This window comes from Macrosteles quadrilineatus, unplaced genomic scaffold (assembly GCF_028750875.1).
Source record: "Macrosteles quadrilineatus isolate MER2022 unplaced genomic scaffold, UCM_ALF_1.0 Scaffold_6__1_contigs__length_79288215, whole genome shotgun sequence".
Lineage (NCBI taxonomy): Eukaryota > Metazoa > Arthropoda > Insecta > Hemiptera > Cicadellidae > Macrosteles > Macrosteles quadrilineatus.
Genome location: NW_026542599.1, coordinates 50,859,152 through 50,874,665, shown reverse-complemented (window position 1 = coordinate 50,874,665; position 15,514 = coordinate 50,859,152). Strand labels below are relative to the sequence as shown.

The 15,514-nt window shown below is 31.9% G+C and overlaps 1 protein-coding gene across 1 annotated transcript in view; it reads left to right on the top strand.

Moving 5' to 3' along the window:
• LOC128997523 (uncharacterized) overlaps positions 1–11,801 on the top strand; it is a 36,480-nt gene extending 24,679 nt beyond the window's left edge. Inside the window, exons 6-7 of the mRNA XM_054423163.1 lie at positions 10,282–10,444; positions 11,562–11,801. Of these exons, the coding sequence (XP_054279138.1) occupies positions 10,282–10,444; positions 11,562–11,801 (403 nt within the window). The remainder of the gene's footprint in view (positions 1–10,281; positions 10,445–11,561) is intronic.
• The last annotated feature ends 3,713 nt before the right edge of the window (positions 11,802–15,514 follow it).

Below are 15,514 nucleotides of genomic sequence, written 5' to 3'. Positions count from 1 at the left end.
GGATTTTTGGTTTTGGTGGCCAAAAAATGATCCCCATGTTATTCTTATGGGAAAAAACGCCTAAAGTGACTTATCTTTCTGGGTTCACCACTACTAAAAGTAGTGGCGAACCCAGAAAGAGCCATCACTTTAGGCACGTTTTCCCCATAAGAATAACATGGTGAGCTTTTTTTGACCACTTTTTTAAAAATCCAGCTCTCGGCCTATACAAGCCTATATAAATGTTCAATACCATTGTATAACACTATTAAAATTTCAAATCCACATCCATTCTCATATATATTCTCAAAATCATCAACTTGATAGTGCGAGGTTTGTACGCAAACTCGGGCATGATCCCCCATATAACATGCATGCTACCCATATAAAATAATGTTAAATTTTTTTCTTACTTTTTGATTTTTTTATGTTGTAATATTGTTTATAATCAAAAGTTGACACCCACTACGTTTGCCAGAATTTCAACCGTTTTGCCGTATCTCAAGCCGTTTTCGAGATATAAGCGTTTTTAGACAGTTTTACGGACTTAGACGATTTTTCATGGTAAATTTTATTTGTACCCATATAAAATAATGTTAAATTTTTTTCTTACTTTTTGATTTTTTTATGTTGTAATATTGTTTATAATCAAAAGTTGACACCCACTACGTTTGCCAGAATTTCAACCGTTTTGCCGTATCTCAAGCCGTTTTCGAGATATAAGCGTTTTTAGACAGTTTTACGGACTTAGACGATTTTTCATGGTAAATTTTATTTGTACCCATATAAAATAATGTTAAATTTTTTTCTTACTTTTTGATTTTTTTATGTTGTAATATTGTTTATAATCAAAAGTTGACACCCACTACGTTTGCCAGAATTTCAACCGTTTTGCCGTATCTCATGCCGTTTTCGAGATATAAGCGTTTTTAGACAGTTTTACGGACTTAGACGATTTTTCATGGTAAATTTTATTTGTACCCATATAAAATAATGTTAAATTTTTTTCTTACTTTTTGATTTTTTTATGTTGTAATATTGTTTATAATCAAAAGTTGACACCCACTACGTTTGCCAGAATTTCAACCGTTTTGCCGTATCTCAAGCCGTTTTCGAGATATAAGCGTTTTTAGATAGTTTTACGGACTTAGACGATTTTTCATGGTAAATTTTATTTGTACCCATATAAAATAATGTTAAATTTTTTTCTTACTTTTTGATTTTTTTATGTTGTAATATTGTTTATAATCAAAAGTTGACACCCACTACGTTTGCCAGAATTTCAACCGTTTTGCCGTATCTCAAGCCGTTTTCGAGATATAAGCGTTTTTAGACAGTTTTACGGACTTAGACGATTTTTCATGGTAAATTTTATTTGTACCCATATAAAATAATGTTAAATTTTTTTCTTACTTTTTGATTTTTTTATGTTGTAATATTGTTTATAATCAAAAGTTGACACCCACTACGTTTGCCAGAATTTCAACCGTTTTGCCGTATCTCAAGCCGTTTTCGAGATATAAGCGTTTTTAGACAGTTTTACGGACTTAGACGATTTTTCATGGTAAATTTTATTTGTACCCATATAAAATAATGTTAAATTTTTTTCTTACTTTTTGATTTTTTTATGTTGTAATATTGTTTATAATCAAAAGTTGACACCCACTACGTTTGCCAGAATTTCAACCGTTTTGCCGTATCTCAAGCCGTTTTCGAGATATAAGCGTTTTTAGACAGTTTTACGGACTTAGACGATTTTTCATGGTAAATTTTATTTGTACCCATATAAAATAACGTTAAATTTTTTTCTTACTTTTTGATTTTTTTATGTTGTAATATTGTTTATAATCAAAAGTTGACACCCACTACGTTTGCCAGAATTTCAACCGTTTTGCCGTATCTCAAGCCGTTTTCGAGATATAAGCGTTTTTAGACAGTTTTACGGACTTAGACGATTTTTCATGGTAAATTTTATTTGTACCCATATAAAATAATGTTAAATTTTTTTCTTACTTTTTGATTTTTTTATGTTGTAATATTGTTTATAATCAAAAGTTGACACCCACTACGTTTGCCAGAATTTCAACCGTTTTGCCGTATCTCAAGCCGTTTTCGAGATATAAGCGTTTTTAGACAGTTTTACGGACTTAGACGATTTTTCATGGTAAATTTTATTTGTACCCATATAAAATAATGTTAAATTTTTATAATGTGTGTCAAATTGTGTGAAATTTGTGTCAAATTTATAAAAATTGTGTGAAATGTGTGTGAAGAAATACACGTAAATTCACATCACAGTCACAGTCACAGTGAAATTCACAATTCATGTGACATTTGTGAAAATAGTGTGAAATTTGTGTGATGAAGTAAACAAGTACACAAAAATTCACATCACAGTCACAGTCAGTTGTTGTATTTGATGACAGGAATAGTCCAAATACTACACAATTTTTGTCAAAAGGTCGAAATAAAAATATTGACTGTTTTTACTTGTGTTAATCTTGCAGCAAAGTACACAAACATTTACGTGATAATGTAAATTTCCTAATATTATCCAGACAAGACGATTTAAGTTTTAAAACATGTGTATAACAATCATGTTGGTAATGACGTTTCATTTAACCAATTTAGTGATCTCTTCCTCTAAAGTTGGAATAAAACTAAATATGGTTTTTTCATAATAGAAATGGAAAGGCTAAATAATAATGGCAAATATAGATTTATGTTTGATCAATTTTATAATGACTAAGAGCAAGAGTATTGATGTCATCTTCCAGAATAAGCCTCTTGTTATCATCAAAAGATAGTACTTTCTTATTCATAGTGTTTTTAACATTTTTGCTCACCTAAATTGTTTAAGTCCATAATATAGTTTTAAAATGCTTGTATCTTGAAAACTGCTTGAGATACGGCAAAACGGTTGAAATTCTGGCAAACGTAGTGGGTGTCAACTTTTGATTATAAACAATATTACAACATAAAAAAATCAAAAAGTAAGAAAAAAATTTAACATTATTTTATATGGGTACAAATAAAATTTACCATGAAAAATCGTCTAAGTCCGTAAAACTGTCTAAAAACGCTTATATCTCGAAAACGGCATGAGATACGGCAAAACGGTTGAAATTCTGGCAAACGTAGTGGGTGTCAACTTTTGATTATAAACAATATTACAACATAAAAAAATCAAAAAGTAAGAAAAAAATTTAACATTATTTTATATGGGTACAAATAAAATTTACCATGAAAAATCGTCTAAGTCCGTAAAACTGTCTAAAAACGCTTATATCTCGAAAACGGCTTGAGATACGGCAAAACGGTTGAAATTCTGGCAAACGTAGTGGGTGTCAACTTTTGATTATAAACAATATTACAACATAAAGAAATCAAAAAGTAAGAAAAAAATTTAACATTATTTTATATGGGTACAAATAAAATTTACCATGAAAAATCGTCTAAGTCCGTAAAACTGTCTAAAAACGCTTATATCTCGAAAACGGCTTGAGATACGGCAAAACGGTTGAAATTCTGGCAAACGTAGTGGGTGTCAACTTTTGATTATAAACAATATTACAACATAAAAAAATCAAAAAGTAAGAAAAAAATTTAACATTATTTTATATGGGTACAAATAAAATTTACCATGAAAAATCGTCTAAGTCCGTAAAACTGTCTAAAAACGCTTATATCTCGAAAACGGCATGAGATACGGCAAAACGGTTGAAATTCTGGCAAACGTAGTGGGTGTCAACTTTTGATTATAAACAATATTACAACATAAAAAAATCAAAAAGTAAGAAAAAAATTTAACATTATTTTATATGGGTACAAATAAAATTTACCATGAAAAATCGTCTAAGTCCGTAAAACTGTCTAAAAACGCTTATATCTCGAAAACGGCTTGAGATACGGCAAAACGGTTGAAATTCTGGCAAACGTAGTGGGTGTCAACTTTTGATTATAAACAATATTACAACATAAAAAAATCAAAAAGTAAGAAAAAAATTTAACATTATTTTATATGGGTACAAATAAAATTTACCATGAAAAATCGTCTAAGTCCGTAAAACTGTCTAAAAACGCTTATATCTCGAAAACGGCATGAGATACGGCAAAACGGTTGAAATTCTGGCAAACGTAGTGGGTGTCAACTTTTGATTATAAACAATATTACAACATAAAAAAATCAAAAAGTAAGAAAAAAATTTAACATTATTTTATATGGGTACAAATAAAATTTACCATGAAAAATCGTCTAAGTCCGTAAAACTGTCTAAAAACGCTTATATCTCGAAAACGGCTTGAGATACGGCAAAACGGTTGAAATTCTGGCAAACGTAGTGGGTGTCAACTTTTGATTATAAACAATATTACAACATAAAAAAATCAAAAAGTAAGAAACAAATTTAACATTTTTTTATATGGGTACAAATAAAATTTACCATGAAAAATCGTCTAAGTCCGTAAAACTGTCTAAAAACGCTTATATCTCGAAAACGGCTTGAGATACGGCAAAACGGTTGAAATTCTGGCAAACGTAGTGGGTGTCAACTTTTGATTATAAACAATATTACAACATAAAAAAATCAAAAAGTAAGAAAAAAATTTAACATTATTTTATATGGGTACAAATAAAATTTACCATGAAAAATCGTCTAAGTCCGTAAAACTGTCTAAAAACGCTTATATCTCGAAAACGGCTTGAGATACGGCAAAACGGTTGAAATTCTGGCAAACGTAGTGGGTGTCAACTTTTGATTATAAACAATATTACAACATAAAAAAATCAAAAAGTAAGAAACAAATTTAACATTTTTTTATATGGGTACAAATAAAATTTACCATGAAAAATCGTCTAAGTCCGTAAAACTGTCTAAAAACGCTTATATCTCGAAAACGGCTTGAGATACGGCAAAACGGTTGAAATTCTGGCAAACGTAGTGGGTGTCAACTTTTGATTATAAACAATATTACAACATAAAAAAATCAAAAAGTAAGAAAAAAATTTAACATTATTTTATATGGGTACAAATAAAATTTACCATGAAAAATCGTCTAAGTCCGTAAAACTGTCTAAAAACGCTTATATCTCGAAAACGGCTTGAGATACGGCAAAACGGTTGAAATTCTGGCAAACGTAGTGGGTGTCAACTTTTGATTATAAACAATATTACAACATAAAAAAATCAAAAAGTAAGAAAAAAATTTAACATTATTTTATATGGGTACAAATAAAATTTACCATGAAAAATCGTATAAGTCCGTAAAACTGTCTAAAAACGCTTATATCTCGAAAACGGCTTGAGATACGGCAAAACGGTTGAAATTCTGGCAAACGTAGTGGGTGTCAACTTTTGATTATAAACAATATTACAACATAAAAAAATCAAAAAGTAAGAAAAAAATTTAACATTATTTTATATGGGTACAAATAAAATTTACCATGAAAAATCGTCTAAGTCCGTAAAACTGTCTAAAAACGCTTATATCTCGAAAACGGCTTGAGATACGGCAAAACGGTTGAAATTCTGGCAAACGTAGTGGGTGTCAACTTTTGATTATAAACAATATTACAACATAAAAAAATCAAAAAGTAAGAAAAAAATTTAACATTATTTTATATGGGTACAAATAAAATTTACCATGAAAAATCGTCTAAGTCCGTAAAACTGTCTAAAAACGCTTATATCTCGAAAACGGCTTGAGATACGGCAAAACGGTTGAAATTCTGGCAAACGTAGTGGGTGTCAACTTTTGATTATAAACAATATTACAACATAAAAAAATCAAAAAGTAAGAAAAAAATTTAACATTATTTTATATGGGTACAAATAAAATTTACCATGAAAAATCGTCTAAGTCCGTAAAACTGTCTAAAAACGCTTATATCTCGAAAACGGCTTGAGATACGGCAAAACGGTTGAAATTCTGGCAAACGTAGTGGGTGTCAACTTTTGATTATAAACAATATTACAACATAAAAAAATCAAAAAGTAAGAAAAAAATTTAACATTATTTTATATGGGTACAAATAAAATTTACCATGAAAAATCGTCTAAGTCCGTAAAACTATCTAAAAACGCTTATATCTCGAAAACGGCTTGAGATACGGCAAAACGGTTGAAATTCTGGCAAACGTAGTGGGTGTCAACTTTTGATTATAAACAATATTACAACATAAAAAAATCAAAAAGTAAGAAAAAAATTTAACATTATTTTATATGGGTACAAATAAAATTTACCATGAAAAATCGTCTAAGTCCGTAAAACTGTCTAAAAACGCTTATATCTCGAAAACGGCTTGAGATACGGCAAAACGGTTGAAATTCTGGCAAACGTAGTGGGTGTCAACTTTTGATTATAAACAATATTACAACATAAAAAAATCAAAAAGTAAGAAAAAAATTTAACATTATTTTATATGGGTACAAATAAAATTTACCATGAAAAATCGTCTAAGTCCGTAAAACTGTCTAAAAACGCTTATATCTCGAAAACGGCTTGAGATACGGCAAAACGGTTGAAATTCTGGCAAACGTAGTGGGTGTCAACTTTTGATTATAAACAATATTACAACATAAAAAAATCAAAAAGTAAGAAAAAAATTTAACATTATTTTATATGGGTACAAATAAAATTTACCATGAAAAATCGTCTAAGTCCGTAAAACTGTCTAAAAACGCTTATATCTCGAAAACGGCTTGAGATACGGCAAAACGGTTGAAATTCTGGCAAACGTAGTGGGTGTCAACTTTTGATTATAAACAATATTACAACATAAAAAAATCAAAAAGTAAGAAAAAAATTTAACATTATTTTATATGGGTAGCATGCATTTTATATGGGGGATCATGCCCGAGTTTGCGTACAAACCTCGCACTATCAAGTTGATGATTTTGAGAATATATATGAGAATGGATGTGGATTTGAAATTTTAATAGTGTTATACAATGGTATTGAACATTTATATAGGCTTGTATAGGCCGAGAGCTGGATTTTTAAAAAAGTGGTCAAAAAAAGCTCACCATGTTATTCTTATGGGGAAAACGTGCCTAAAGTGATGGCTCTTTCTGGGTTCGCCACTACTAAAATGTGATGCATGTATCTGGTACGATTTTAGTTAAATAAAATAAACTCTCCAAACGAATTTAAAAATTATTAGATATGGCGAATCCTATCTTATTATTAAAGTGATTATTATTATTATTATCTTGTTATTAAAGTGATACAATCAAATTTTACGGAAACGGTAAAGGCCTCCGATGATTCTCAAACGGATTTTGTTAATTTAAAGCTCATTTGAAAGATCTTATTTATATAGTAGATGTCATATAAGGTCTTACACGTTTAAAACATTACTTGAGCCTGGTGGCTTTCAAAGTTCCCATGTTATTATTTTTTGTTTGCATTATGTTATCCCAATGAAGAACATATTTGTTTTCTTTATGATCAGCTGGGTAATTTAATTGCTGCTAAAATTAAAGGAGATCCTAGGAACGCGCTCTACTAACATTTACGCATTGACTTAGTTGAAATTAAATATTTACATTATTTTGTGATCTAAAATATTATATTTTATAACAAGAGTAGAAAGTGATAGTCATTACATATTTTAGAGCATGTTTAAATCGAGCACTTTATGGTCGAGAATATGTATAGACCCACTTTAACTTGTGTTTAAAAGTTACTTTTCGCTACTCTACAAAGACTAATTATTTTCTAAAAAAAAAAAAAAAAAAAAAACAGACATGGCTATTTCTTTATGACAAGTTGGAACATGACAATATTTACTTTGGTTGTACAGTTTTAGTTGTTGAAAATTTAAACAGTTGTCATATCAATAACAAATCTTGATTTGTTTACGTCGGCAATATTTAAAAAGTAAACATTACTTTCGCATAGTAAACATTCTTTTGCCATATTAAAAATATAATAAATGTAATCATGAACAATGTAATCATTAAATGTAACATTTTTGCAGGTGATAAACATGTAGCGAAAACCGTTTATTTCACAGTAGTGTAGCAAAAACTATATTTTCTGCATAATATGATTTGTAAGGATTTAATGAAGTTCAGTAATACAGGGATTTACTGCTTTGGTTTTGGTTCTAAAATCTATGCTTCATCCTTATATATAACTAGCTGGCCCGACAGATGTCGTCCTGTCCTAATGTGGTTTTATGTCAAATGCTCGTTCATTTTCAAGATGAGCTCGTTCACATGGCTCAATCACGTCCTGGTTGAAGTTCTTTCGCTGCGCTCACTTGCCTTCAGGTTAGCTCGTTTGCTACGCTAACTCGACTCCAGATTGAAGTTCGTTCGCTACGCTGGCTCACCTTTTGGTTGCAAATTAGCTGTCATAAATGTTAAAAAAATAATAGTGCTGCACGCTGTTGGTAAACCTATTAACTTTTTAATGTTATTGAACATCATAGAATCAAATTGTTTAGTTGAACCAGCTGTTAAGATTCTTCGATTCCATTTGAATATGAGTACTCGTATGGTTAACATGGGACACTCCAGAGCCACTGGGGCGGAGCTCTTCTGACGGATCTGCACCAAACTTCACACAAACCATCCTTGAATAATGCTTATATGCCTGAAAGTTTCATTACAATCTGTCGAGTGGTTTCGGAGTCCATAAAGGACAAACAAACAAACATACATTGGATTTTATATATACAGATACTTGAAGGCAATTCTACGAAACACTACTCCTCTGTTACTAATGGACTGATTTTTACAAACTATGTGTCAAAATTAAGTAATTTTTGTGTAGACGCCCCCTTTCAGCAATTCATGTAATAAAAGTCCTCGGGCTTTGCCCCACAGGCCATCAAAATCCCAATGTATTTCTTATGAAGAAAATATTTTGTTTACTAAACAGACAAATAATTTGTATTAATTACAGCTGTGCATAGTAGGCTCTGTACACATGATTCATACAAGAACGTTAGTTTTTCTGAGTGAGTTCGTTTTCAGTTTCGATAACTATGGGGTGGAGTGATTGATTACATTATCTTTGAATTGACTCTTTTAAGTCATCGGATATTTTTACTGTTATTCGTTTTGAAATAACGCCTGTAATACTTTGCAATTGCTCAAATTCGAGCAATAGGTGTACTAGTCAGGGTAGTATGGGTTCAGGCCAAAAACTCAATATGAAAGGATCAGTTAATCTACCTACATAAATAGTTAATTTGTTTGGATTATTGTTTTACAGAGCTCCTAGAAATTTTAATTTATTTTGATTTTTGGTGTCATTTTAAATAGCTAACTTTGAAGCTGCGTGTCGTCACGTGAAACGAAGTCAATAAATATTAAGAGCGAATTACGAGCTCTAAGTTTGTGATAAATTGCTGGTGCAAGTAATAATTTAATTAGCGAATCTATGCTAATGTAGGCAAGCATGTATGTACGTATGCGAATGTGTTTTAACAGCGTGAGTATTTTTATTAGCTACATAAGCTTTTAGTTGAGTCTTTTAAAATCATCGAAAATTATGACTGTTATTAGTTTTAAATTTACTCCTGTAATAACGGTATTTGACAACTATTGCTCGATCTAGAGCTACAAGGATATTAGTTTCCTATTTTCTCTTATAGAATGTATACATTAAACATACACGTGTTAGTTTGGAGTATGTAGACCCTACATTACCAGGAATACCCCGTCGGTGGGCTATAATCGATAAACAGCCGTTGTTCGCTATAGTTGATTGTTGGATTTGAATGCCGCGCCAAAATGGCACCAGTGGCACTGCGGCGGGGCACACACGAACTACCTTCGCCATCAACATGACCGGACAATCGAGCTCGCCTCAAAGGTCCCATATATATGATTTATCTACTTGAGGAGTATGTTTTATCTATGCCACCTTGAAAGATGTGAGTTAGTTAGTTACTGCACCTCAATTGTCTCAAGATAGAGTCAGGCTCGTGAGGATTTAGGTGGGGGATGAGCCAGATAATCTGATCAGGCACTGTTTTTATAAAAGAAAGAAAAGTTACAAATGAACATCAGTTGGGTATAGGGAAAGAAAATGTAAAAATAAAAATAGACAGTTTGTTTGGGAACTTGTCATAGAGCTATATAATTATATAGCTATGTAGTCAAGAACAGCGCAAAGGTACCTGAAGACCTAAGATTTGTGCTTGACCAAATTAATTTTAAAAGTGATTTATAATTTAAAATTATTTTTGAGAAAAACCAACACTATCGACTGGTACATATATTTCTTGTGGAAATAATTTGGCTTGAAAACTAAAAAGATTCTGTCAAATTTTTTGTAACTTTACAGATTGTCATCAGGTTCTGAAGCTACTTCACCAATCCCAACTGCTGTTTTGGAAACGTTTCAGCGGAGTTTTGGAGATGAAGTAACGTACCATTTCAAGGGCCTCACTAGTGCCAACCACAACATTAAGGCTGCCAAAGCAAGACAATACACTGCGCAAAAAGATGTAATTGGTTATTTATCCTTGAATGTTCCTAGCTCATGCTAGATTGTTTCCCCCGCTCATTATTACATGTTTCCCAATTAAATACAGTCGAACCTCTATAAGACGAATTTCAAGGGGTAGGGGGTATTTTACCATCGAGGTAATTCTTAATAAAGAGGTTCGTTTTATCGAGTTTTAATACTGCCGTTATTCATCTTATAGAGTTTTCTCATCGCTCTGAGTCAATGAATGAGGAAGGAAGATGGATGTGTGGGGGTTTCATGTTGAGACAAGCTACTGTTTGTTTTGAAAATTACATGATATGGAGGATGAGATCATGAGAAATTTGTCTTATAGAGGTCGCATTTGTCTTGTAGAGTTGTGCTAAAAACATTCGTTGTATAGAGATTAATCAGTCCTAGCCAATGTCACAAAAAATCGTCCTATGGAGGTTTTTAACCTAATTATTACGTTGTAGAGAAGTGTTTTTAGCATTGACCTTTATGAAAGTTTCAAGGGAATTAAAAAATCGTCTTAATGAAGAATTTGTTTTACCAAGGAGGTTCGGCTTTGCCTCCCAACTACTTAGACGTGCCCATCTCATAGCTCATACAAATCTGTCTCCAACTCGCAATAATCTGTCCCTTAGCTTAGCCCCCGAGCTATTTTTTTACTTGTACATGTCTCTTAGCTCATATTTACCTATCCCGTAGTTTATATTTGGTTATTAAGCTCATACTTATTTGTTTCCATACTTGTCTTTACACCAACTTATTTCTCTGTCTCCCAGGCTTATACTTGCTTGTTCTTTAGATGTTATATTTGCCTGTTCCGACGCTCATACTTGTCTTTATCTTAGCTCATATTTGCTCTCCAAAATTCTCATAATAACTTGCTAATTCTTTGCTTATGCATGTTTCCATCTCAATTGTTCTTTCCTAGTCCATACTTGTCTGTCTCCCAGCTCATAACTGCTTCCCCACTAGTTTGTAAATGCTTTTCCCACAGCTCTTTCCTACCTATCCACTTGCTTATACTTACTTTCCTTTCCATCTCATAACTATATGACCCCAGCTCTTACAAACAGTTCCCAAACCGATGTTTGCTTATTCTCCAGCTCATTATTGCTTGTCCCCAGGTGCGGTCGATGATAGAGCAGTGTGCTCCTCACCTGGTACTAAACCTCAGTCCCTTGGAAGAGATTAGATTCACTCACCCTCTCCCCACAACCTCCCGGATGAGGAACATCGATCTGTCTAACCCAGACAAGCTGTTGAAGGCGAGGTTGAAACGTGACTCTACCTCTACGGTGGGGTCTAAAGCTTCTAACACCTCCACTACTTCTAGTACACTGAGGTCCAAGAAGAGATCCTCGTAAAGGGGTTCAGTTTTTGAAACAAACCGAATTGGGGTTTCCATTTTTAAGCTTAAACCTGAGACTCATCTCCTTCCTTTATGTCTGGTATTCTTTATGTGTAAATATTAAGTTATTTTAAGCAACATATACGCTAAGGAATCCAAATACTCGTTTGTAAGTTCGTTTTAATTGACGTTTTGTAACAAAAATCGTCGAGGAACCAAATTTAATAATCATGTAGTTACACTCAATATGCAAGATATAGTTATGAGACTTACTGAAAATTATGGCAGATAATAAAACTAATTAAATTGTGAAAGTGTTTGGTATACTGTATACCAAAGTTATGTCATTACATCCTAATCCTAAGTATTTTTTTGCTTATGTATTTTTTAAATGTGCTATTTTTAAGTCTTAAGATACTGTAGTAATTTTTGTAAATCACTGATTGTGAATCTCTTAGATGTTTTTACTTTTTGTACCTAATAAAAGACACAAAAGATATGAGGTATATATTAAAGAATAAATGCTTTCCCTTGTCATGTGGTTTTGTATTAGAAGGCATCTGTAGAACCTTCGCTATAAGATTGAACTGCCTACTTGTATAAATGAGTCCAAGCTGGTAAAGTATAATGATGATTACTTTACTACGTTACTGAGTTTACTTTACTACATAAGTCAGCACATCATCAAAAAAGTAATATATGGAAATAATTAAAAATGTATATAACTAAGCAAGATGAAATTCGCTGCTTTCAGCTTATCTTTGAGAACAACGTCTAGCTGACCTTGACTGTGCCCTTATTAACGTTTGCATTAAATGCAAAAGTCTTTCGACTTAAATTCCATTTTCAATGGTTATGCCTTTTCTCGTCTTGCGTTAGCATTACGAAGTCGTCATGTTTAAGACCCATCCGGTGACGCATGAGAGCCCTTTCTTTATGGCTTTTAGGAAACTCATCAGGGAACTGCATTTGCTTGGAACAATCATTAGGTATTTGAGAGAGAGAGAGGGGAATTCTTTATTTACAACAAATTATTTTGCAGCATTACATGAATCAAATTAAAATATCACATGGGTCACAATGACCTGTGCGTGATAGAGTCCTTATTTATTCCATTATTTATTTATTTCATGCCAAAGCTATTAATATTTCAATAAAAGACATACCTAATAAAATGTCTTGTTGCAACGAACATAAACTTCATTAAACCTAATGTTATTAAAATATTTTTATGGGAATATTTCAGTGGAATTCCGATTAGGCAAATGAAAATTCACTGAGTCTGCAGGTTTGCTGGGGCGGAGGTATTATTCATAATTTTTGGTAAAAGATAATTTGATATCCCTCTCTGAGCAAAAGTTATGTTTAACCATATTACTCAAGAAAGTAGAGTAAACTAAGAGTGTGCACTAGTTTAACGTGAACTTGGACACTTAAACGTTACAGATATTAAATTAAGGTTTTGCAAATTTGTATTGTAGGAACTTGTTTGATGAAGGACATGTTCCCTTTGACAAGAACAAACAGCCAGGGCTCACACAAATATTTCACGTGCTGTTGAACACAAACTTTCACATTTTAGTTTCACCGTACACTGTAAACAACGCTAGGACATCTGTCAAAACTCTGAGTTGTTCCTTTGTGTAAAGTAAAAGTATTCTATTTACGCAGAATAAAATATTTTATTGTGGGGAAAAGAAAACGTTTGAAAGAAGAGTTTAAATATACACTACAATGTTTAATTTAGCGAGTAGCTAATAAGCACTGCCTACAATAGGAATTTATTATAGGAGAAATAGATAATCAAATAGGAAAACCGTTCAGTAATAGAATTGTAAAATTCTTACACATTTCCATTAAGTTCACAAACAATTCAACTTTCAATTGCAGAATACGGGATTTTAGACGTTATCCTCATAACTCTATACTATTGTTATTCAAAACTTATTGAGGATTCTGAAAATTGCAATAATTCCTAATAATATTTAGTGGTGCACTTATGGCCATTTTATCCAAGTAAGGACAAATATTTTTAAATTACCGTATTTTGTATGGCAACCTAGATTGGTGCTATTATGTCCCTAGTAGCTTAAAACATACATTTTTTTACACTATCTTCATTCTACCCTGTATATTATTTTCTGACTCCAAGTTATTGTTTTACTCCTCTTACAAGGTATTATCCAACAAATGTTGTAGTACTATAAGTAAACTGTATTTACTAACTATTAGCAAACTACGTGGACAAACAAGATGGTTTACCTTCGGTTTATTCTGTAAAACCTTCCTATCTTCAAATACTTCAAATTTATACGGCTTAAGTAGAATATACAATCCAATATCTTGAGAGCTGACATAAACTTATTGTTACAAAGTAAATGCATCTTGCAAATCCTCGAATGCGACAGAAACTTGAGAAATATGGAAACTGTTATTATATCAAGTAAACTTAAAGTAGGCCACATAGTTTATCGTATCGGAGCTGAATTATTTGTTACTGTAATGATTAGTATGAAACATCGAGCTCGCTCATAACATAAAGACGGCAAAATAGTTAGTAAAAATTGCAAATAAACACTCCGAATTATCTAAGATGTGGTTTTCTGCTGTTGATATACTTTAAGCGGTTTTGTGAGACAAACATTGCCATAACCTTTACTTTATGGCCTTAAAACAATCATGTCCATACAGACGAATAATCAAAATTGAAAATATCTACAATAAATTACACCATGTAGACTTCTCATCCCATTGTAAATTTTGAAGCACGTTTTTCGTGTCTAGTTCATGTACGTGACACAAAGGTGCTAGTGTCGACGAAACTTTGTTTCTATTATTTTAGGGTTATTTTCTTGATTTGTGCTTTACTGTTTGGTTATATAACTAGGGGACAAGTTATTGTTTATGATTAGATCGTATTATTTGGTTAAACGAGGTTTTAAATGGCTGTAATAACGGGAAACAAATTGTAAACAAAACACGACCTCTACATAAACCGTACAGAACTAACAATAAAATTGTCTTCAGCTGTTCCATAGAAATCTACTAAGGGAGCACTAAGGGAGTATGTTTTATCTATGATTACACTAACAAACTCGTAATATTTAACATCTCAGCTGTTGACCAGCATTGTTGCGAGTTGTGAATATTATGCGCTCTCTGATTGTGACATTTGTTGGTCTAGCAAATTTTTCGAGCGTTTCATTAGTATTCTAAACCAATACAATTTACAAATCAAATATGCACACCTATGCAAGATTTGGTTGCACGAACTACTAATTGTGGACTCAGGAAATGTGACATGAATAATTAACTTGGTGGTATTATCAACAAAACAATAATTGCAATCATTAGTCTTATTAGCAGTGAAATAAATATGGTTTGTAAACATTGCATTTTTAACCAAACAGCGTCCTAAAATATCAAATTGTTTATTTTTTGTAACGACATTCTAAATTTCCCATAACAGATGATACCCTATCCTATGAAACCTTGACGTATAATGGTAAATTTAAAAATATAAAATAAAATAATAAATAAGTATTAATTTGTTCAAATATTAATGTTACTTTTTATTCTCTTGAAACTACAAAGTACATTTTTAACGCAGTTTACATCAGAAATAATTACTGTCACATAATTGGATTAACGTTTGAGAGCTTTTACCCGACTGCTTAATAGAGGCAATTAAAAAGTCTCCATTACGAGTTAGAGCAGTATTTATGGAGT